Consider the following 26,485-nt stretch of genomic DNA (forward strand, 5'->3'; position numbering starts at 1 on the left):
TACACACTTAGTCTCCTTGTAATTAAGTTAGTTTTGTGAGATTTCGGTGCCTGAAAAAACAGGAATGTATTGGATTTTACATACTGATACAAAATATATATAATATCAACTAAATGAAATTGGATCACATGATTTCGTATTATTCAATATATCTATTATCACTGTCATTGAACAAATCTGATTATGCAGCATATTCATGTAAAGACGATCTTATACAGACATTGTGATGGTTGGTAGCTCTTATATATATTTCAGGGTGATATAGAGGAGCAGAGGCACTATTTAGAAAACTCCATTGAAATACTCTTTCAAAATCACGGAGGAATAAAGCATCTTCAGTATCGACCACTTATTTTTGTAGATGCGAGAAACAAGGAAGACAAAGAAATTGATGTTTTGAAAAAGCAGTTAGTAGAAGTTGCATTGAACCATCCTCGTTGTGGAGAATTGATGCCGACCAAATTTGTACCTCTTGAACTTCAGTTAGCAAAGAAAGGAGAGGATACACATAAAATAATTACAATCGATGAACTAAAAGACATGAACAAACTAAACGAAAACATGGCATTAGATAATGACGAGCTGAAACTGTTTCTGAAGGTTAATCATGCTTTAGGAAAACTGATCTACTTTGACGAAGCTTTCCTGAGAGATAAAGTTATCATAGATCCGGTATTTTTGGTAGATGTACTACGTTCAATTGTAACCGAGGAACAGTTTTGGCCACAACATCTTCTTCCAACATTTAAAGCACTTAAAGACAGTGGAAAACTTCAGAAACAGGATTTATATGAAATATGGAAACAAGAATGCTTCCAGACGATCATAGAACATAAGGAATATATGGTAGAAATGCTTGTTCATTTGGATATAATTTGTAGACAAAAAGACGATACGAATGGATCTGACTTTTTCTTAATACCATGTATGATTAGTACAAAAAGAGAAGACAACTTAGATATACCGTTTGACAGAAGCATTCATTTGGCGTATACGTTTCGGGACGAAATTGTACCACCAGCTATTTTATACAAGTTTATCGCGACTTTTGTAACAATATGGAAGTTACAGATTAGTAAAAATGCCAGCTTGATGCTTTTTACTGACAGTGCTGATGTAAGCATTGACAAAGAACATGATATGAGATTTGACCTTCAGAAAAACAAATTAATAATTACTCTTTCACACAATACAAGCCGGACCTCCATTGTATCGACAATTGCATCAACAGCTCAGGAATGTCTTACACATGCTATTACACAAATTTCAAACTTTTATTTCTCAGTTACAGAGGATTCTGCTTGTACTTTGGATTTGCCCTTTACAATTCAGATTGGTATAGTTTGTGATGGAAATCTTTGCTTTTTTGACCACAAATTTTCATCTATGGATGAATGGATATGTCCAGATCATATAAGAAAACACAAGACATATATTGTGTCCAGATGGTTTGCAGACAAGGTATCTATTTTGCCTATAATTTATATACCTCTTAAGTTTCAAAGAAGTATCCATTACAATAATGATAGGTATAGATAATGCATTCATCTTTTATCAAATTGTCACTTCGTTTACTTCCATATACTTTCTAAAATACTTTAGAAATAATTTAGTTTTCGGTTAGCATTTACATTCTAAAAGACATATGCTAGCACAAAAACCTTGAGTCTCATAATGCATGTGTTATCTTATTACAAAAAGAAATACATCAAATATACACTGGACACTTTGTCAGTATGGGTCAAAACAATCAGATTTCTGATAAAACGTCACATTCATACGGTGATAAATTGTGCGAATAATGGACCAAACTGTTTTCAGAGACAAAGAGGCTGTGAAATGTCTATCATCTCTTCACGATAAGTATGTTGTTGTTCCTGCGAACAAAGATTCAAATAATATTGTCTTTATATGTAAATCGTACTACTACGAGTGTCTTGAAAAAGAATTAGGAATAAATGAGCACTCAGGTAATCCCACATACAAAAACATATCATATGACAAAGATGAAAAGTCCTTTATGACTTCAATGAACATTGCATTGAACAGCAAATCGGAGGACTTCCCTTGTTTGTATTGGATACCTAAGCTTCACAACATTCAGTACAAACAACGTTACATTGCCGGCTCATCTGCATGGTTTACTAAAGAATTGTCCATTAGATTGACAAAAATTCTGTCCGCAGTGAAAGAGGGTCTTCAGAAATACTGTGAAACTGTTTACTCGCGTAGTGGTATTAACCATTTGTGGATTCTAAAAAAAAACTCTGAAGAACTTCTAGATAATTTTAAATCTCGATCTTTCTCTGAAATTAGTTCTATCAAAAATTTAGATTTTTCAACCCTGTATACCACCATTCTCACTGTAAAATTGAAACATAGTCTAAAAGTAATAATCCTCAATGCTTTCAACATAAAAATGGTACCATACGCTCTAAATTTATTACTTTGGTATACCATACAGCATATTTTGTTAAAGTGAACAAAAAAGTAAAACAAGCTACACAGAGGGAGGAACAAGTGATCAGTGTGCAAGAGTTTCTTATTGACAACATATTTGTTGAATTTGAAGGTAGACTTCTTCAACAAATTGTCGGCATTCCTAAAGGTACGAACTGTGCGCCTGTCCTTGTCGACCTCTTCTTAAGTCGGAGTTCCTTCAGACACTTGTCAAAACAAGAAGATCAAAGAAGCCAGATCATTTAGTTTCACTTTCAGATAAATTGATGATGTTCTTTCTATTTAACTATCCAAACTTTTCTGATTAGGCTCCATTGATATATCCTCCAGAACTAGAAATTAAAGACACAACAAAAACGGCTTTCTCTGCCTCATTTTTAGACCTATACCTTGATTTGACATAAGCGGTCATCTCAGTACCAGAATCTATGACAAACGAGACGATTCTAATTTTGAAATTATCAATTTCCTTCACCTTAGTAGCAATATACCAACTTCACCTGCCTATGGGATATATGTCAAACTAGGGTTAGCACTCAGATGTCACGGTCCAATGATTATCAAAATGTGATCAAATGATATATGTAGTGTGAGCGGGGCATGGTATAACGTAAGAGCACATGTTTGTGATTTACTTTCATATGATTTCCTTTGTTCAATATAAGAAATTGCAAGGAAACAATTTCATTATTTTCTTGTTAGTACTGAAGTATTGAGTTGCTTGATTGTTGATAACCTGGGGTCACAGTCCAACAGTCTTAGTAATAATATTAGATACTACCTATATTATTTTGTAGTAATTTGACGCGTTATGACTTTCAGTGATGCACAAGGCATTGTTTTGGAAAAATCCAATACTTAATTCAAACGTCATCGATATGATATATCTGAAAAGGACCAAAAAAATATAGCAAAACCCGGCCACTTATTCATAGCTATTCATGATAGCTACATTCCTTAATTTTAGATGAACTCCTAAGTTTTATAACGCAAAACTAAAGAAATCTTCGTTTTCGTGATAAAACTGAAGTACGTAGCTACTGAGCAGGTAATACATCGGAGTACTAACAGTCCACCATTAAATAAAGGCAACAGTGGTATACCGGTGTTCAAAAGTCGTACATCAATTGAGAGAAAACAAATCTGGGTTACAAACTAAACCGAGGCAAACACATCAACTATAAGAGGAAAACAAAGGAACAACAGGAACACTGAAGTGCAACAAAAACAAACGCCAACATACATAGAAACGAACTATTTGATAACAACTGCCATATTTCTGACTTGGTACAGAACATTTAAAGAAAAAATGGTGGGTTGAACCTTGTTTTACGGATAGCCAAACCTCCCGCTTTTATGATAATGTTAAAATATATCGCTAAAATGACATCATTACGTGACAGAAATACAACACAAACACACGCAAGAACACTCATCACAGAGAAACGCACAAACAAATAATATAATAGTCGACACAACATGCAAACCGTAGAACAACAACGAACATCTTCCATCAACGACAGACACCACAGAACATCACCAACAGTGACGCACTTACGTAACGAACATACAATCTCGAACTTTATACAACTATTTTCACAATACCAGTCCAAACAATTTTTATGACAATGATAGTATGGAAAGGGAAGTTTATAAAAATGTGGACTACAAACGATAAGACATAAATAAAGGCAACAGTAGTATACCGCTGTTCGAAAACTCATTATCCAACCGAAACCATTACAAAAACATAACAAATAAATACATGAATGTTGGATGTACAAAATACCGAGATGCGTCATATAGCAATCCAAATTTACACTCGGTATAAAAATCATATTTTGGAATAGGTCACGTTTGGTACTTCGCAGACAGACGACATAGATGTTAAACCACAATCTAAGACGTGGTAAAAATGTCATTAGTTAGTTTAGACACAGACACATCGTATAGATCAACCAATTCGTAATGGTGTCCATAAAATTTACGGAGTGTCATTAAACGTATCAATCGAGAGATACTGATATCATTGAATGTAGGGTATGATATTTTATCGCGAAGTTACAATATTCCAGGGATAGTGTTTCGAATCATGATTGCCTTGATGCATGTCTCACTTGTAACTAATTTATGTAATAGTTGGAAATTGCTGACCCAGCCAAGGCATCTGAATTCACCACCGACTTAGAGTGGACTTTGTGTTCCTCGGTCTTTAGTTTTATGTGTAGTGGTTTGTTAATTGATGTCTAGTTTTCTTTAGCCTGTGGTTTATGTCCCTTGAAATATATTTCCTCTTTTCGGAACATCTGCATTAAGATGAAAAACAATAATTTTGAATGGCTATTGATATTATGTGTGTTTTATTTCCCAGTATTTCATTGTAATGATTTATTCTATCAATAATATTACTTTGTTTTTTTGTATTCAGCTGTTGAGGAAATACTCAATACCATATATAGGTAAAATACATCAGCAATGTATTTTTATTTAACTTAACTTACACTATGTTTCAAACTTTTTACACAAATAGTGTATCATTACGCTTACGTTATACAACCATGTTTTTATTTCACAGCTACCGGCAAAAGATGACAGATGCTCTGACAATTGTCTTGGTAAGAAATACTTGTTTTGCTTCTAACAATTGCATTTCACCAAAGTAACATAATACATGCTAAATTTTATTAATGAACAATATTGACGAAATATTAAGCATGTCTGGTGGGTTGTGGTTACAATCAATGATTGTGTAACAATTACTATCTTATGGTTGTAGCCTGTTATTTATTTTCAACATTCAGTTATATGTCTCGTATAACACGGATTTTAACGTGAAAAAGTGACACACCTATTTCCTTTTTTGTTTTGCATATATGGCAATATAGCACGAAATTGCAACTTTCAATTGGCTATCCTGTATGTCAACGATGACTTTCAAAAGTCACAGCAGACTCATTTCCTCCGTGGCAATTGGTATATGCTATTGATTTAATAGTACCCAAAACACTCACACTTTTTCCTTGACATTTTATATTTGGCAAATTATATTTCATTCTGAGCGTACAACAGGCTTTTAATAAATGTGACAATAATAAATATCGTTAATCGAATAATAAGATACTAATCAAGGTAACAAACAAAAACTGTGAAAACTCCAAAGTAGTAAGACAGGGTGAGTCGACAATATGAGCGTCTCCTTATATGCTTGCATCGCCCGTTATGCGAATCCACACTCAGTCAAAATGTCCTATTCTAAATATGACACGATCGGTTGCATTATACATTAAACGAATATACTGGTATCAAAAGATATAAGACCGCACAAGCCTGTTCAAAGTGAGTTGAGAAACAGATTTATCGTGTCGGTAAACCAATTAATGATGGTAAACACGTATAATAGTATTGTGTGATGCCGGAAAAGGAAATATGACGTCAAACTCTTTTCTTTCTTGCCATAGACAAGTATGACTATTCACGGAATGTTTTTTTAACAAAAAAAAAAAGAATAATCACCATAAAAAGAAACGAGTGCAACTCATGAGTTATGGATATTGTTTTAAATCAAATCGAGTTATTTATTTCATTCTGATAAAAATAATCCAACCTTTGTATGAAACCGATAAATATCAATAATGACAGGTAAAGCAGTGACTTAAAATCTGTATCTGGCTTAACATAATAAAGACTTTCTTTTGTAATTTAATTTGATTCAATTTATTTATAATTTTACTCTTCAAAAAAGAGTTAACCGCTCAACAAGAAAGATCGCTTACATTATAATAAACACCTTCATAATTCAAAGAAATGTTTTTTAACATTTGTGAGGAAAACATTGCGACTCAATTTTGTTTAATTACAAGACAAAATCGTTTCCAGGTATCTATGATGAGTTAATTTACTGTATATTTTGACAGAAAATTTTATACAAAACATTACTAAAGTTCTAGTAGTTCATTTCAAATCATGATAAATGAATTCGAGTAGGGACAAAATGCCTACCTTAAAGTCAACTAAGTGTTCTCACACGTAACAACCGATTTATTCAACACACAAACTGTAAGATTTGCTTAAAATTGAAATCCTTTGTCCCATCCTTCTTATTGTCGAAAGAAAAAAAAATGATTAAAACTTAGTCCAGGACGACAGCTTTTTAAATATTTGAAGAGAAGTAAGTCTATTATTTTCTTAAATGAAACATGTTGAGCAAAGGAAAACTCATATCGCAAGTGTTGATTGTCACTTTATAGACGATGTGCTTCTGTGAACCAATAATAGTGCTGTATGTAGTTTAATCGACACGTGTTATATCATTTGATTCACATGACCACATAACTATTTGTATGCTAAACATAATATTACTCTTTCCTTTTTGTGTCGAATACCTGCATTTTTGTTGAGATAATATAACCTTTCGTCTATAAATGTATTAATATGTATATATTTTTGCAGTTTCCGCTGCTTTAGAACGTGTTTCTTAAAGTATTTGGACTTATAAAGATAATAATATCAAAATGAATATCTTTTTCAGAAAACAAGAAATAAGAAAAAATCAGTTATTCCTTTAATGCATGTTACTTGTGATATGCAAGAAAGTAGTTCAATAAAAGTGCTGCAAATTTAATATACTGACCTTGTTTATTTGCTTGTAATTACAATATATACATCAAGAAAAGGGTAAAATACAAAGGTGACGCATTACACATGTACAATGGGACTTAACATGCCCAAAATCTATGCATGTCTTTATATATTTCTACTATAAACACAGTTCATCTATATTTTTAAAAATGTGTCGTCGCAATATCGGCATTTCGATACAGTGCTCTTCAAATTTATAAATAAAACATATGTTTTTAGCTAACAATATCATTCAAATTACTGTCTATGCTACATTTTATTTTGATGTCATCTCATAAATCATTAAGAACAACCGCAGTTAAAGTCTTAATTAGCTTCATTTGTAAATATTAATCTAATGGAAGAATATATTTAACAGGATAGCAATATTCTTTTTTTTTTTTAAAGATGTTGTTTATATTGAGATAATTTTTAATCGTCTTATTTTGTTGGCAAATTTAAATGTCTACATTGGTTAAGTATATCAACAATATATTACAGGTTTAGACAAAGCATGGTTAGACAGCCTACCTGATGACAAACATCTTGGACGCCTAGCAGCTGAATTGACAATAGAAGAAACATTGAAAATGTATATGCATTTAAAGGAAAGAAAACCATCGCAGTCATGGAAAAATATTGAGTCGTATAGCAGAGGAGATTTTGATATCAAAATTAACGCTCTACATGATTGGAAGAAGAGTACAAAACACGCTACTTTCAGGAAGCTCCAGGAAAGTCTGAAGGAAGAAGAACTTAATATCCACATATTATGTCAGGTACATGTATAATGACTGACATATTATATCACTTTTTCAACATTATAACATACGCATTGTAATGGTAAATTTGGTGGATTTGTAAGTAATAGGACTGATTGATGTTTTTTAAAAAAGGTTTACATAAGTTGAATCCACAACAGAGGTACACTTCAACATAAATTTAAAATGCAATTATTGAACAGTGTTAGTGATGGGTATTCAAGTGTATGTATGCTGGGAATTAATGTCACCTTCAATGACTAGAATCAAGACCCATTTGCAAAAAAAATGCTTTATTTTAAAAGTTGTTTGACTAAACCTGTGAGCATTATACATTATTGTTGGTTATACTGTAGTTTTAAATGTTTTAAATGACTGTTTTACATTTGTTATTACAGATTTTGAGAGATGTTCAAACAGACGTAGGTAAGTGATAACCGACGTAATAATAAATTTGTAAAAAGAGAGTTTACCAATTATGTATTATGTTTAGCTTTGGATATCTTGAACAGAAGCAGAAAGCAATTGAACAGCAAACACCATCAACAAGATAAGATTCTCTATTAGGTCGATATTATTGGCGGATTCATTACACATGTTACAATACTTAAACCCTTACATGTTGCATCCTTTTTTCTATTTTGGGGTATAATCTTTGAAAAGTCTAATGGAAAGAGACAAATCGAACTCAGAAAAATGTTCAGCAGCCAACTTTAGGAAATATTGAGGCTTGGTTGGAAAGTCAACTTTACGTTACGTGAGAGGATTTCAATTTTCATATGGCGTATTTAACACATAGATGGCAGCCAAGGGCTTGGATTTCCTATGATTTGTTCCTTATTGAGGGTTACTGCTATTTTAACAAGCAAGTGTCTTAAAAAACAATTTGACCTTGACTTTGATTTAGCATTTGACACATATATCTAAAATAAAACATTTCTCAATGAAGCACACTTAAACGGAAAATAAGGACACTGCATGTTATTATTATGTGGAACATTCTCAAAAGCTCTAGCGAAATATGTACTGTTTAGGTCGGTTTTTATTTTAATATCGTTTTTAGACTACAGCTGGAAATAAGGACACTGCATGTTATTATTATGTGGAACATTCTCAAAAGCTCTAGCGAAATATGTACTGTTTAGGTCGGTTTTTATTTTAATATCGTTTTAAGACTACAGCTGGTTTACAAGTGAAATGATCTGTAAATTGCATGATTTACTTGCTTTGAACTAGTGTTGGGAGTCATAAAGCTTTGTTTCGAGGTGTCTTGTAATGTTGCATGCAAGTATGTGCTCTAGTAATTTGCATAAAACATATGTCCCGTCAGTGGATTGTTATGTATTACCAGGATGATGTTGTCCCTTTTTAAAAAAATAGTTTTAATTAAAGCTGTTGCTTAACATTTTGAAGCAAATTTTCGGATTTTTATATTCGTAAATGTTTTTTTTTTTTTCATTTTTATTTTTTTATTTTGTTGCCTTGACTTGTATTTTTTAATGGTCCGTTGAAAATTGAACAGCAGTAAATTACTGTTTCATATTATTCATATTTACGTTGTTAGTCAGCTAATATACTCGTTCAATTCTTGTGATTAGTGATTTCCATGCTTGTTACCCTTCTTTACGTGCATATTCGAATGAACAAAATTGTTTTCTTTTTCTTTTTCATAAATTCAACGTAAGATATTATTGTATCTTAAGTTGAAAATAATTGTTTTGATTCTTCAATCTTTATTTGAAATATATTAATGGTCCCCCAAATGAAATATTACATACTAATGGAATGTAAGCGCCTGTGTCATTAGTCAAGTGACATAAATATCGATATCGTAAACGGCTATAGCATATGCTAATCTAAAAAATCTCGGTCGGTATTTGTCGTCTTCGTCGTATAGACGTTCTACCGGTTGGTATTGCGATTATTGAATGCAAAATACTGGAAACTGTGTGAATATTGGACAAGAAAAAGCAAGTTGAAATATCAAAAAATGATATATTTTAAACTATTAATTAATGGTTTGATGTTTATCTTAAAACTTCACGTTTGTTTTGCAGCGATAATTTTTCTTTTGTTAGGACACGGGATATGTTTTTAATAATACATTGTTTTAATCCCTTGCAAATAACAATTTTTAGTAGGAAAGTGAAAATATTAGTCTGTTTCCATTTAAAACTGGTGGAGTTGGAAGACAATATTGACTTTTGTTTCATTTTTCGTTTTGTTACATAATTTTTTTTTTTAAATAAAGTCGAAAAACAAAATGTGTCCAGAGAAAAATAAACGTTGCTGCCAATAAAAGATAAATATTCCATGCCGTGTACTTTGTAAAACGTGTATTCATTTTCTGTTTACCTATAGTTTGAATTTTAATTTCCTACTGGAACGTAATTTTCTGCAATGTCTGATAACGAATAAAGGTATGTTTTGTATGAGATTGCTTGCAATTTTTTGTTCTTGATATTGTGTGACATTATAATACAGTATCCATTAATACATTTTAAACATTAATTTGTTGTTAAGTATTCATGATTATCTTGTTTAAATTTTAGATCTACCAAAAGACAAGTTGAATCTTAAACCATCGAGTTCCGATGTAAAACTACTGCCTAATCATATTGGTAGGGAAACATTCCAGCTTGGAATAGAACTTGGACTATCTGTTGTTAAAATGCATCAGATACAATCGAATCATGTGACAAATCTTCGTGGACAAACAGAGGACGTCCTTAACAAGTGGCGAAAAACTGAAAAAGCTGCGTATGAAGTTTTAGCCAAGACTCTTTATCGCCTTGATTTGTGTAGTGTTTTGTCATACTTTAGTTATGACGTAGGAGTAAAGGAGCAACTTGAAGGTAAATACAATCTAACATATATGACTCAATTTACAAAATATGGCTTAAGTATTTTAATTTGATTTTTTAACATATCAGAACGTGTTGATTCGGACACAGGTAAAGTTTTGAATTGTTGGTATCAGTGAGTGTCACATTAACATACCAATACTCAGAGCCCGTTTGACATCACGATTCAATACTAGGATTATTTGTCGACACTTTCTCTGAGTCGTGATCCATCGTAAGTTTGACCATAATTGCATTATAGTAAGAATACATGTATTACATTGTGAACACAACTCCTCTAGTTATGTCTTTCTGAAGCCCTCATTATTTGTAGAATTGTTTGCCATCATGTGTAGTTGACCATATTGTACCGTCATTTTTATTTGACCGCGTTTACAGGAGTTATGGGGCTTTGCCAATTTTATAGAGTATTGTGACATTAACGCCTTGTGAACGCAACTCCTCAGAGACTAACTGACATAAAACTCTCTGACCTTGTACTTCTTTTCGCCATCCTGTGTACATGTAGTTGACTTGTATTGTCATCAAAGTTTTTGACAATTTGTTTAGTATTGTGACAATGATACCTTCTGAACACAACTTATCGGAGACCGTTTGACGGAAACCTCTCATGTTTAGTGGAATCGGTTGTCATCATGGTTAGTTGATCATATTGTACTGTCTTCATGATTTAACAGTTTTCACGGGAGTTCGACTTTTTTGTGGCACACAATGGAATTCCTCATTTACACAATGCAGCAATCTTGTATAATAATTGTTATCAAAACCATATTTCCACTATCAAAGCGAGGGGTGTCCCTCCTAATTTATAAATCAGATCATTGAAAATAATTGATTTTGTTATAAGTAAGCTGACAAAAAAATCATATACAGTACCTTTGCCTGCAAACATTGGTCTACGTCCCTTCAAACCAGAACCTGGACTTAGTCCCAATTGATGGTTTGACTATTGTTACATGAAATTTGCATGCATTATTATTTGTCAATCTTCACTTACGTTTAGAAGTCCTATTGATACAGATTATGAGGTATAGATTATTAATTATGTCTGGACAAAATCATAGCAGAATACAAGGCATATATATGCTCATCCAGCAGTTGCAGCGGTATTTACTAAGAAAAATGAGATGTGAAATATGATTCATTAAGATTACATCCTAAAGGAGAAAATAACTAACACATATTTACAAGTCGACCAAAGTTTGTTCATTAAATCCGGCCCTGTTATTTACTATTGGTATTTACCAATATTGACCACCGCGGTTGATTTTCCGTAGTTGTCAATGATAGCATGACTGGTCGATTGACGTTATCCAAGTTGTCTTTTCTATGTAATGTAGTTAAACAATGATGAATGAAATGAAGTTAAATTAAATAAACGTTTTCCTTTTGAATGCTTCAGTTTTTGAAATTAATTACATCAAATTCAATATCATCATTAACAATCACTAATTTAAGTCCTCAGAAAATTTGAATCTCTCTCTTTTGGTCTTTGAGATGAAAATGCTCTTAATGCAGAATGTGACGTTTGAATGACCTTTACCCTTATGATTCGATGCATTTTTTAAATACCAAACATTATAATGGCCTTTATTACGAAGCATTTATTGTGTCCATCCATAAATGTACACCCATATATTTAACACAACACTTAATTTGCCATTTAACATAGAAAGGAGGAAATTTAAAATGGCTTATATTAACTTAAAAGGGCATTAGCTGTTGAAATCCTGATCTTCTATTTGATTGAAGATCTCATATGTGAATGCTATCATACTAAAACATGAAAATGTATATTCAAATAACCAAAAGTCTACAAGAAACAAGAAACAGTTAGCAATGCATCAACTCGTTATAATTAATCTGTATTTTGTGCGTGTTTGTAATTATACGCCGTCTAAATAACCATTGAGAATACCTCCGAAGACTCTCGATGGTTAAACCACTAGATATATTTATAAATATAAATAGACAGACAAGCACGTGCAATCGTATATTGACTTTTTACTAGATTTGTCATATTGCATTTCTCAGATTTAAAAAAAAACATCATGTAAATCATCTTTTTACCTGTGCATGAATTGCTTTTTTGTTAGCAAAACCAGTCAACGAAATGGTTTTTGCTTGTGGCTCCCTTGTTTCACTTATCGATTTTGACATTTCTTTTTTTTTTAATAATTTATTAAAGCGGAATATTGAAAAACAATGTCGTTATAAGCAGTCAGCTTATGCATAACCCATCATCAGCTGAGTGGTAATAATAGGGTGCACGAATAAGGATTCAAATGAAGTGGAATTGTTACAAGCCAATAGTACATAAACGATGTTCTTCTATCTTTCTTTGACAAAAGTGAGCCAAACTGATTGCTTATAACAATATATTATTTCAATATTCCGCTTTTATAAATTTTTGAAACAGAAAATTCATGTTAAAATTTGTGTCTAAATCGTAACTCATGCCTATTTTAAACACTTTCATATGTTGGTGACTTGCAGCAACTGGTCAGGTAGGTACTGCTTCTTTAATTATTGTCACCCAAAATCTTCAATCGACCAGAACTTATCAGTATTGATAATTCAATATCATCATTAACAATTACTAATTTAAGTCCTCAGAAAATTTAAATCTCTCTCTTTTGGTCTTTGAGATGAAAATGCTCTTTATGCAGAATGGTATGTTTGAATGACCTTTACTCTTATGATTCGATGCATTTTTTAAATCCCAAACATTATAATGGCCTTTATTACGAGGCATTTACTGTGTCCATCCATAAATGTACACCCATATATTTAACACAACACTTAATTTGCCATTCAACATGCAACCGTAAAGTCCTTTTGTAAACTTGTTACACTATTCTAGAAAAAACTCAAAACTACGGTTAAATATAAAAACTGCAATAGTGCAATCTGCACCAGGGACAACACATTAATTTTCTGTTACGTTAACAATTTATAGTAAGAATTCACTGTCTATATCCATGATGTATAATAGTAATATAAATGTATTCGAAAAGAGGACATTTAAAATGGCTAATATTAACTTAAAAGGGCATTCGCTTTTGAAATCCTGATCCTCTATTTGAGTGAAGATCTTATATTTGAATTCTGTCTTACTAAAACGTACCTTTAAAACTTACGTTTAAGTAAGACTAACCACTAGTTAGCAAAACCAGTCAACGAAATGGTTTTTGCTTGTATCTCCCTTGTTTCACTTTTCGATTTTGACATTCCTTTTTTTAATAATTTGTAAAAGCAGCATATTGAAAAACAATTTCGTTATAAGCAGTCAGCACATGCATAACCCATCTCCAGCTGAGTGGATATAATAGGGTGCACGAATAAGGATCAAAATGAAGTGGAATTGTTACAAGCCAATAGTACATAAACGATGTTCTTTTATCTTTCTTTGACAAAAGTGAACCAAACTGACTGCTTATAACAATATATTATTTCAATATTCCGCTTTTATAAATGTTTAAAACAGAAAATTCTTGTTAAATGTTGTGTTTAAATAGTACCTCATGCTTATTTTAAACACTTGCATAGTTTGGTGACTAGCAGCAACTGGTCAGGTAGGTACTGCTGCTTTAATTATTGTCACCCAAAATCTTCAATCGACCAGTACTTGTTGATATTTTCCGCCGGCCTGGACTTTATCGATGTTGCGCCAACCTTAAGGCCACAATCAAATCTTAAACAATAGACCAGCTCTAAATTGTTCCAACAGTCCATATCAAAGACTTGCCTTTAAAATCAAATTATCTTCCAGTTGATAGATATTCCAGAGCTTTCATTTCCTATCACGATTTCCGTAACTTGATAGAGGGTTGCTGTTCACAATCAAGTTGTTAAAATTAAGGTCCCAAGTTGTTAAGTTGGAGTCATCCCTTCTACAAATGTACAGACGACATCACAAGTTGGTTGACCGTTATAGAAAAACAGATGACGACGGATATGTCCAATTGTCTTAACCACAATCCCGTCCTGTTTTCCTCGAATACCCCGTTAGTATCGCCCGCCTCTCTATGTAAAGTATGTGTGGAACAGAATAAGAACACGTAACAAAATATTAATTGAAAATAATGTAATACCGATTTAAATTATTACTTACAATGTATGTAATATTATCAAAACATCTTTTATAATAAATGATAAAAATAAATATACAGATACATGTATTGATCAATAAAGGTTAAAAATTAAATCTAATTTTATTTTTATGAACGAAATTCAGATATAATCAGGAATAATGAAAGCAGAATCAAACGGAAGATTGAAACCAACCAGATTTTAGATCATATGATGACACATTTGGTGATCTCAGTAGATGACAGACGCCGCATTGAACAACATGCAGGGCAAGATGATAGGAACAAAGCATTGCTTGAAATAATACTAGAAAGGATAGAAGTTACTTATTTGGTGTTTTTAGATGCACTACAAAACAGTGGATACACAAATCTAGCAGATCAGTTGAAATGTGAAATACAAGATTTGAGCCAAATTGCAACGTTAGCAACAACTGAAAATGAAGGTATGATCTATAAATTAGCGTCTCGCCTCAACGAGGTGGCAAAAGTAAAACTCAGACGTGCAGTGCAAGTTAAAGTTTGACGTTTAAGGGGAACATCAGATAACAATATGGTATTGTTACCTACGAATATATTTGTGTTAACAGTGGCACATCCCTTTTCCAGTGAGATTGTATGGCCCCGCCCGCTTAGTCATGGTCTAAAGTTTTTGAAACTTTTGTTTAGTTTAAATGGTAATTAATTACTTGCTTTAAAAGTGATAATCTCAGTTTTGGATGAACCACCTATGGTAAGTCTTTGATATTAGGTATGCAGTTGTATCAACATTATCATTTCTGATTTCCAAGGAGATTTAACCTGTCAAAGTATTGCCGTTTGTGTTTCAACAATTGCAATCAACTGTCACAATTACATAATGGCAAGATATATCTCGGTGTTAACATTATAGTATTAGATACACCAGTCTAGTAGCCAGTTGTTTTAGCATTGGCTTTTTTTTTCATCAGTTGTTTTTTTCTCCTCGTAAGATTTCTTTTAACAACAAGGAACAAACATGGGTTTCATTGTAAAGTTCCCTTTTTTTTTTGGTGACAAAGGTAACACAATCACTGTATATCTTTTGTTGTAAAGCATCGACGAACCATCATTATCATTTTCAAATGTAAGGGATAATACAAAGCACACGTTACTTTGTTTGCGGACTCCATTATTCTTCAAGTTAGAAGTCGGCACCATTAACATATTCATTGAACTTGGATTAAGAAAGAAAATAATAGATAAATGTGTATGAGGAAAAAGACTCGGATTGAATGTCATTTTATATATCTGTTGATTTGTTAGATTCACCATAAAATTTACGAATACTCTGGAATTGTTGTAGCAATTGTAAACAAAAATAAAAGATAACAATTTTGAAACCACATTCTATGATTATTTGGCACACCCAGTGAGCAATATTATCATGTTTCAAAGACACATATGTCATTTTTGGTATTCAATAGATTAATATTTAAAATGACACTGTATAATTGTGATACTTCCGAAGCGGTTTTTTTTTCTGGACTCGCTTTAATCTGGAACACTCAAACCCGGAATATGAAACCCCAAGATGTACAAATCAGTTAACACATGTAACACGTGGATAGCCAAATGCCACAAAATAGGGAACTAAAAAGAACAGTCAACTTTGTTAAAGGTCAACTTTGCCTAAGTGAGTTAGAAACTTTGATCTTTACTAATTTTTAATTTATCAACGGCAAACTTTTAGAAAGATATGTTATACATACTGTCAGTACCCAAGCACTGACTACTGAGGTGACGATACTTCCGATTTCTTGGTCATTTTATATTCTCTGAAACTACAGTTTCAATTTAAACCATATTGGCTTAAATAAAGGCAACAGTATACCGCTGTTCAAAAGTCATAAATCGATTGAGAGAAAAACATATCCGGGTTACAAACCATTCGAATTATATCATCCTTTGAATGTCTAGTTTATAAACCAATCGTGAGGTTCATTCTGATGAACAAATATGCCCCTCTTATTACAATTAAAGAAACATGTTGGTGAATAACAAAAGTAAATGGAAGAACATAAAATTTTAAAAATCTGCTGTTTTGTTTATTGTGCTTCTAAGTAGTGTCAAGATGATATATTATCGTGCAGTGTTCAACGAAATCTGCACAAGTTGCAAATATAGTAAAAAAATATGAATAGTTTTGATGTTTCAAGGTATAATTAAAAGAACTGATACTATTTGAAAACATATACCTATTTTGAGAATTGAGTTTTAATGTCAGATCTGTGATGGTATGTGAAATTTATTTACTACATTCATGGACTCGGGTTGCTTTGGAGTTGGCCACTATATTGTATAGACATTTGTCTATTGTTGTAAACTGTATGTTGCCATTTAAAGGTTATTTGTTTATTTTTTCTTGTTGTATTGCCGTCTTGTTTCACCTTTATTCATTAGCTTATTGATAGCAAAACAGCTAAGTATGACCTTAATCAGTAAGTCTAACCAAAAGAGAAATTACTGATAAATTTTTATTGGTTTCCTAGATAATTTATATCACTGTGAAAAATCAGTTGTGCAACTAATATCATATAAAAAATAAGATGTGATATGATTGCCAATGAGACAACTTTCCACCAGAAACAACTTTAAGTCACCGTACGACCTTCGACAATTCGATAATGTGCAAATTCCATACCGCTTGGTAAGATTCAAAAGGCCCCGAAATGACAACTATAAAACAATTAAAAAGAGACATAAAGCGACAACCACTGAATTACAGGCTCCAAATTTGGGACAGACATATACAGAATGTTGCGGGATTAAACATGTTTGCTGGCGCCGTATATCCGCCTGACAAGGGAATGTGATGTAACAGTACAACATAAGAACAAACTATAAAATTCAGTAGAAAAGGGCTTACAGCCCTTGGATGGTGTAAACTTCCCAAAAAACATGTATGGTGTAATGGTGTATGGCATATGGTGCAATGGTAGAAGGTGTATGGTGCTATGGTGTATGGTGTAAGGGGAATGGTGTAATGGTGTAACGTGCGATCGGGAATGGTGTGAATGAATGGTGTACGACATTTAAAACTATGCAAAATATTGATAAGAACTGATTTTTAATTTCATACATTAATTTACAATATTGTGATCAAAATTCTTTTTTTTTTTAAATGTTTTCAAATGTTTTTTTCTGCAGTCGATTCTTTGGCATTTCAGTATATGATAAACATTTTTGGCATGAATCTGTCTGCCATGGCCTTCGTCGACTTGATTAGCATTTGACGTTGCGGACGTAAACATGTCTCGCAAATGACGTTGCATAATCAACTTTTATTGACGTTGCGTTGTCACGTCATACTGATCTGGTCATGGATGGTCATCAACAAATCCCGTCTGCCTGTACCGTTGTTGTAAGGACAGTAAAACGAGTTTCTGACGTGAAATTGTCTGAAAACAGCACGTTCATGTATTCCTGACTGCAATATTCATATGGCCTGATTCAGATTGTCATTGTTTAGTCACGGCAATATGGGGGTGCAACATTTTTCTAATGATTCAAGTGTCATGAGTGTTGGTATGGATTGAAAAAATTGTTTCACGAAAAAAAATCCTTAAAAAATCATTTATGGGTTTCAAATTTTCGCTTTAAGAAATTCGTGCGACTTCAATAATCCAGAATGTTCACTACCTCAGGTAAGTCAGGTATTGATTTTTTCTAACCATAAAGAAGTATGGTAAGCATGAATAGTAGTTCTATGAGGATCTATCATGATTTGGTAAAAAAAAATCACCAAAATGTGTGTTGCGTTTCTAAAGTCCGTCAGTATATATACAATTGACAAACAAGCTATCTATAAAAAGAATTTTCATATATCATTTACTAAGGAAAATACCTGGACCAAGTCAAGAATATGACAGTTGGTTTCCAGTTGTTCCGTTGGTTGATATAGTCGAACGTTTGGTTTGGCAGTTTGTATAACTTCCCTTTAACTGGGTGTTCGGTATTTTGTTACTTTAGTTGTTTGCCTTGATTATGGCTTATACACGTCCTTGTTAGTAAGTCAAATTTTATTTAAATTGTTTAAATTGAAGGGACAGTTTTAATTGTTTATATTTGTAGGAATATCAAACGTGGCTGTGCACGTGTTTGTGGTTCAACTACAGAAGAATTACTCAAACATCATCAACAATGTAATGTATGAGACAATAGAAGATCATCTAATGGCAAGTGATGTCTTGACAATTGAGGATAACCAAATGGTAAAATCCGGTTCTACCCAGGAACAAAAGAACAGGGAATTAATGGACAAACTTTTGCGCAGAGGTGAAAAAGAATTTACTGAATTTCTGACAGCTTTGCGAGTTGATAATGCAGAATTAGCGGATCAAATAGAAAAAACGGAAGTTACAAGCAGAAATATTTCAACCATTCAAAGTTGCTACAAACAATCCGAGGGAATATAGTTTGAAGAATTCTGTACTTGAAAAACTATGTAAATTAATACAAATTGAAAATATGACAAATTTCTGCTCATAAACATAAGGGAAAGTCCAGTAAAGTCAATTTCTTGTGCTTTAAATACAAAAAAAAACATGAACGGGATATATCACATTACATCGTTTATATGTTTACAATGCATAATTATGTAAGACAGCAGTACTACTAAAATCAAATGTTGCATGTCCAATACTGATAATACTAAAATCAAATGTTGTAATCTATAAAAAGTCTCCTATAACATTTGTGATTTAAACCATGAAGATCGACCAACCTGACCACTGCGTCTTAACAAAAAACATAGGGGGTACATTGCGTAATTAGGCTTATATCTCAAAAACTAAAGCAATTTGTGACAATCAGCATTGAAACGATGGTCAGCACAATACGGTTAAACAATGTAGAAAATTGTATTTGAATAATTTGTCAACCTGTCTTAAAGTTATTGCCCTGAAATGTTTTTTTTTTCTTCTTTTTTCTTAGTTTTTGACTGTTATGTTGAAAAAGATAGGATCAAAATTAAAAGTGTAAATTACAAAACATATTCAACACAGCAATACTAATTTACTTCAGCAATTTCAGAAAATAGGGAATTATTACCCCTTAGAGAGTACTTTTTACCGATATTTACAGTTTTATTCACAGTTTGTGTTACTGGTATCTTAAAACTATTGGCGCTAGGTTGAAATGGAAACTGTGACAAAGTGATTAGCACACAATATTTACATGATTTATGTACCTAGAAAATCTGGTTACTACTTTTACATGTTTTGGGGGTGTTGTCTCTAATGTCAATATATACAGATTTTCACATTTTCCATGTTTTAAGTAAATTTGGTAACATTGACTTTTATTACTTGAGAAACTGATGTTGTTTTTATTTTTAATAGAAAAATATACAGTGTTCTCATTATGTTGCTTTCTGTAGATAAATAGATATATGGAAAATTAAAGGAAATATGTTAAATTGCAAATATTAATTTTGACCGATTTTGGCAGTTTTTGGCTATTATATTGTATATTATTTGAGATAGGTTAAGAATGTAAAATGTAGAATATTATCTATCAGCTCATTCACTGATCTGATTTTTAAAAATTCACCTAAACCGCATAGTTGATAAGGATAACTATACATAAAAGTGTATGATAATGTTTCAAGTTTAGCTCAGTTATGAGCTTTTGGTATCGTTTGGTGACCCTTTTTAAAAAATCATCTCCTCTTAAATTACTAGACTAATTTGAATGATGTTTAACGTGATTCATGTTTTGGTATCTATAATTTTTTTATATCTAGAATTTTTGTTAAGTCAACATGACATATATAAAGGGGCATATTTTAAGTAAATTTGGTAACATTGACTTTTATTACTTGAGAAACTGATGTTGTTTTTATTTTTAATAGAAAAATATACAGTGTTCTCATTATGTTGCTTTCTGTAGATAAATAGAGTTTCAAACTTGCTTCTTATGTCATTTTTCCATGTGGCACGTTTTGCAAGAAATAAAGTTTTGAACAGTAATTTTAGGAAAACAAGTGCAAAACATAAGTATTAACTATGAACACATTCTCGTAGGAACATTTTCATTTGGAAATGATTTTCTTGTAAAGTTATGAACATTTACTTTCTCAAATAGGAATCAAAGTATTGGGTCACATGATACTACCGCACCCGATTTAATGTAACAAATTCAATGTTTTGATTATGCATTTGGGGTGGCTACTTTGAGTAGCAAAAAGAGGATTGAGTTTGATATGTCTGAAGATTCTATAAATATATGTTTTTCCTGAATCATTACATCAATGTAAATGTGGATTATTTGTAAATATAAGCGATTAAGGAATCTTTGAACATCTAAACATGTTTATATTGAGATGATGGGCTCACGAATCATTGTAAATAAAAATGGTTATATAATCTTATAAGCTTTTTTTGTATAATTCCACCTTATGCAATAATGCTGTATTTTGATTGGATGAGTGGTATTTTTCACAAATTTTCTATATATTGAGATTTTCTTTTCTCTGTCGGTTTATTTGTCATAAGGGAATTCCATGTGCCGGGGTATATGCTAGCAAATACCATGGCAGATAGGAAATACCATGTCTAAAAATAACGTGACGTCTGAAGACCTCTGGACTTTTCGTTGAGATGGATACAAAGAACATTCGGTGGAATTAAACAATTATATCATTCTTACAACGAGTATTTTTCCAAAAATACCGGTTTCGAGGTATACAAATTTCCTTCGCCTAACGGCTCTGTGATATTCAAATTTATTTAGTGCTGATTTTAGTGTTTGATGTACTTGTTTGCCTCTTGTCATCATGGTCATGATGTGTACTTGCCAATAAAATAGTGAACGAAATGTAAATTGTTTTAAATTATATATGAAAGTGATCGATAATCGGTTGCTGAAAACCGAAATGCATTAAACAATATTGTGGTCTGAAAATAAACAAGTTATACATGTTGTACCTGTCAAGATCATCCTTCAGTGTTTAAATTTTAAATGATGTCATCTCAACTTCTAATGCGATTGCCAATATACGTTGAGTGGTTTCATGTCGTTCCAGTCTAAGTCCTAAGGTCGACCTGTTCCATATTTTGGTTCCGATTTGGCAACAAATAAAAATTGAAAGTTACATATGGTTTACAATTTTTCATACTTCAGTACAAGCGTTACATACTATTGATTCATTATTATTCTTGGGATACCTATTTTCGTGAATTTCTTGGGCACTGGTGTTTTCTAGAATAGAAGTTTTCTAAAGGCTTTAAAGTATACTTTCGAAAAACTATGAAATGAAACGTCCACGAAAATACATATTTTCCTCAATCCACGAAAATTGGTATCTATGAAAATGTATAAATCTACAGAAGTGAAACGTTTTGAATATTTCAAAGAAAGGTAGACATTTTATAATAAATTGAAACGATGTTCGATCTGTTTCCATAAATTGGATAAATTACAAAAACAAAATACAGACTATAACTGTTTCTGTGTGTTTATATTTGAAGTAAAATAAGCACAACTCATTTTTTTTTGTATTCTCAATAGAGTTAGAGCAACACATCTTTACTGTGTGTTATTGGTATTATTCCTGAAATGATATGTGACAGTTTTTGAAGAAAACAAAGAAATTTAATATTTATTAGAACTACAATTCCTATTGTTAAAACCTGCTATTAATTAAATTAACTAATTATAATAAAATTGAGAATGGAAATGGGGAATTTGTCAAAGAGACAACAACCCGACCACAGAGCAGACAACATGTTAGTGAAGTTACATTAGTACACGGACCGCATACAATTGTTGAATAAACAAACCAATGTTTATCAACTTATCGTCCGATAAAATATCGTAAACTTCACTTCCTTATAAATGCCATAGAACAGACTGTTTCTGTGTACTAAATAAAAATGCATTAATGGTCACAAGGTTAAGATGAAATTATGAGTGTCAGGCCACTGATTCACGCGGCTTATATAGATTTTTTTCTTAAAGTAGCCTCACTCGTACAAACAATAGTGTTTGTGATGCCATCGATTACTTAAAACCAACCAACAAACTTATTAAACAGAACTGAATCTTTTGGCGAAAGAGAAATATATTTTGACCCTTTTGGGCCAAAATTTAAAACTTGAGGATAAATGCGCTCCATAGTATACTTATGTAAGATTTTCAAAAGACAATTCGTTATTTTTAGTAGTACAAAAATGTAGTTGACTTCCGAACGGTCGTGTTTCACTATTAGACTTTAAAAATTGGTTGAAAATTGGCGTATACGAAGGTGATAGATATACAAATCAGGATATACCTGTTTTCTATGAAGTTAAACTCAAGGTAATTCATTTAGAAAGCTGTAAAAATTTAAAAATTTGGTTGATTATATATAGGTTTCACCTGTTATCAAGATATAATGAACAATAACTGTCAACGGCTATATTCTAATACAAATGTGTGTCCCAAAATTAGTGTGACATATGATTAGATTTCACAAAGCGAGTGTCTTTAACACAGGACTCATAAGTGGCGCTCGATTCAAAACAGGCCAAACCAATAAAGAACCAATTAGTTTTATTTATGCTGTCCTCTCATGTTTTATCAGCTTTGTTGAAGGGAATGTAAGGAGTGTCCATTTTTTTTAAAAAATAAACATAGATGGTATATCGAAAACACATGTTTCTTTGAATTTCAAGTTCATTATTATATTTCACACTGTTAGGTTAATATAAATGCCCATTGCTGTTCATACCTACATATTGAATACTAATGACGTTGGTTGTATTTGGTCTTTGACACATCTTCCGTTTTCCTTGAATACGAATGCCAATGGAGTGTTCGGAAGTAAGCAAAAGTGGTATGAATTTTTGTTTGTTTGTCCAGGTTGATATTCTGTGTTTTTTTTTATAAACTTGCAATTACAATTCCGAATGGATTACTGAAAAAAAGTAAAAGAGATTGCTCAGTTTGGGGATGATGTAACGTCAGAAAGAAGTTCGTATGGATAATATGAAAAATGCCGACCAAGACGGGTGATTACGTTTTTTTTTAGTTTTAAAGATCCATCTAAACTGGAAATGATCATCATAGAAATGTTATGGTGTTAAAATTATTTAGATACCTTCTCCAATCAACGACTTTTGTCAAACATGCATCTCCTAACATTTTACGTATGCATATATTATAATTACAAACATACACAAATGCATACATATATGATACAGATCAATGCACATAGAAATTATCCTCGCCGACCACCAATCTATCCGCACTGTATCGGACATTTGATAGCAATAAGAATCTATGATAGGTTTTCAGTACACATTGGCGTATGGCTAAGAGTAACCGCGGTGACAACCAGTCCAGCTGCAAAGGTACCGACCCTGTCGTAGCAATACAGGAACATGACATATACAAAACCGTCTGCTAGTAGCAATGATTTCGGGTAAAATGGCTCGCAGCTTTGGCTAGACCTTCCTGATGTTTCATTTTTCAATAAATAAGGTCTAGAGGTAGAATATATATAGATATACATGCCATCAATAGGTATAGACGGAAACATTTTGTTTTCAATCTGTACGGTTGGCTGAAAGTTTAACTAATTTGATATTAAAGATATCTTGCGAAAAACTACTGGAGACCGCTTAAATGACTGTGATATATACCATCTTAATCTTTCAGTGTCGATAAAATGGGTCTTCCTTCTCTCCTTTAGTAGCAACATAAAGGGCAAGGATAATGTTTAATGTTTATACTGGTTACTCAATCTCCACAAAAGTTCTTATAAAGAACGATATATAATAGCTAGGTCAACAAGATGTTCGACTTAAATCTTTCTAATTTTTTATCAGCATTCATTCTACATTTCAAAACCGCCTTCAGAAAAAAATGTGAAGAGGTATTTCCAACCAGCGGTCTCAATCAGATGTGGATTGCCCAAAATTCTAAAGATCTTTTCTAAAATATTAAATTACAATCTTTAATTTTTTTCAGTATTATCACAAATTTAGATTTTTCTAAGATATACACTAATATTCCCAATAAACAATTGAAAGATCGACTGCATCGTCTTAACAGATTTTTTCTGTAACATTGTGAAATGTAGATACATATTCCTTGTTTTAGGTCAAGAACAAATCCTACTCTGTAAAGAAACACACCGATTCCGACAACACATACATCGAAGAGGATATAATCAAAATGCTGGAATTTTTAGTGCACAACATACGGTATTTGTTGAGTTTGGTGAATTGATATTTCAGCAGACAGTCAATTTTCTAATGAGTACTTCATGCACACAACTAATAGCTGACTTGTTTTTGTATTCATTGGAAGTCGAATTCAAACAGAACCTTCTCAAAGACAAAAAGAAAAAAAGCAGATTGCAAAGTTGACGATGCTCTTGCACTTAATTACCCATATTTTAATGACTGATTTGATCTCATAGTGTCAAGTGAACTTAAAATACCAAATCTTCTTATTTCTATTAAGAATATAATAAGGACATTTCCGAAAGTAGTAGGTTTCATTCATATCTTGATATTACCCTCTATATGGACACAAACATGACAAATGAATGATATCAAACTAGAATTTATGACAAACGGTGATTTCATCTTTCCAATTGTCATCTCCCCATTTCTCAGCAGTACTATACCATCTGTTAAATTATAGGACGTGTTAATATCTCAGTGCATACGTACGTTACGCTCGTCTATGAACAAACTATACTCCTAACACAAAAACTGTACCAAAAGAGTTGAAGATGAACGACTGAACTCGACACAACATACATTTATAGGTCCAAATCACGAATTAGTTACACGAATCACGATCTGATGTGTCGGTATTTCAACTCGATCACTAGCGACATGTGTTCACGTCTACCAGAATAGACGTGTTGTCTGTAATTTTACCGATTCTGTCTTCTTCTCGATTGTGACATTTTAACTGAGCGTGGATTCGTATGCCGGGTGGTGCATGCATAGCAGGGTGGCATACCCTGTTGACACACCTGCTCTCGCATCTTTTTGAGTTCATACGATTTTTTCTTTGTTTGTTTATTACTTGAGTTGTTATTAGATCTACGATTTGAAATCTTGGTAAACTACAGTCGCCTAAATTTATACTAAATTTTGGTATAAATACAAATTCTAACAAACAAATTTCTCGTTTTGTCCTAAATATGTTAGAAACAAAATCGAAAAGATGCAGGTAAAATGATAAAAGGCTTGGGTTGGACTTTCCTTCCCTTTTAATCTTCCTCAAACTGGTTACGTGACAGATAACATAAACATACATTTGCCATCAGACTGAATGGATGAAATCGTTTTGTGTTCGATATGTTCATATCGCAAGTTTGGTAATCTAGATATGAAGAAAAATTTCTACCGGAAATGGCTTAAGTGCAATTACCCACCAAAGTGCAAATGACGGGGATGTAATACTCATACCGTTTAGTCTAGTTAAAGAGACCACAACATGCAATATTTGAAATATGTCAAACGAGAAACCAACGGCCTGGTATATGACTAAAGAATATACGAAAAACAAACAAGGCAGACAACAACAAATGACAACCACGTTACATGCATGCATAATTTGGCGGGGTAACAAGTGCCTTATTGCTCAAACATGCCCTTACCTGGGACAGTGGTGAAACAGCAAAACATGAGAACAGAATTGGTGTAAAATCTACAGTTATCCTTGTCAA

General features: G+C 32.4%; 1 protein-coding gene across 9 annotated transcripts in view; it reads left to right on the plus strand.

Annotated features, from left to right (window-relative positions):
- The window catches only part of LOC127701418 (uncharacterized), a 305,234-nt gene extending 283,604 nt beyond the window's left edge, over nt 1–21,630 (plus strand). For all 9 annotated transcript variants that reach the window (XM_052205280.1, XM_052205282.1, XM_052205279.1 and 6 more), the window contains 7 exons: nt 256–1,461; nt 5,036–5,075; nt 7,579–7,856; nt 8,237–8,264; nt 10,391–10,693; nt 14,940–15,239; nt 18,886–21,630. In XM_052205280.1, coding sequence (XP_052061240.1) covers nt 256–1,461; nt 5,036–5,075; nt 7,579–7,856; nt 8,237–8,264; nt 10,391–10,693; nt 14,940–15,239; nt 18,886–19,229 — 2,499 coding nt within the window. In that variant the 3' untranslated portion in view covers nt 19,230–21,630. The remainder of the gene's footprint in view (nt 1–255; nt 1,462–5,035; nt 5,076–7,578; nt 7,857–8,236; nt 8,265–10,390; nt 10,694–14,939; nt 15,240–18,885) is intronic.
- Nucleotides 21,631–26,485: the final 4,855 nt, after the last annotated feature.

Source organism: Mytilus californianus, unplaced genomic scaffold, assembly GCF_021869535.1.
Source record: "Mytilus californianus isolate M0D057914Y unplaced genomic scaffold, xbMytCali1.0.p SCAF_5, whole genome shotgun sequence".
Lineage (NCBI taxonomy): Eukaryota > Metazoa > Mollusca > Bivalvia > Mytilida > Mytilidae > Mytilus > Mytilus californianus.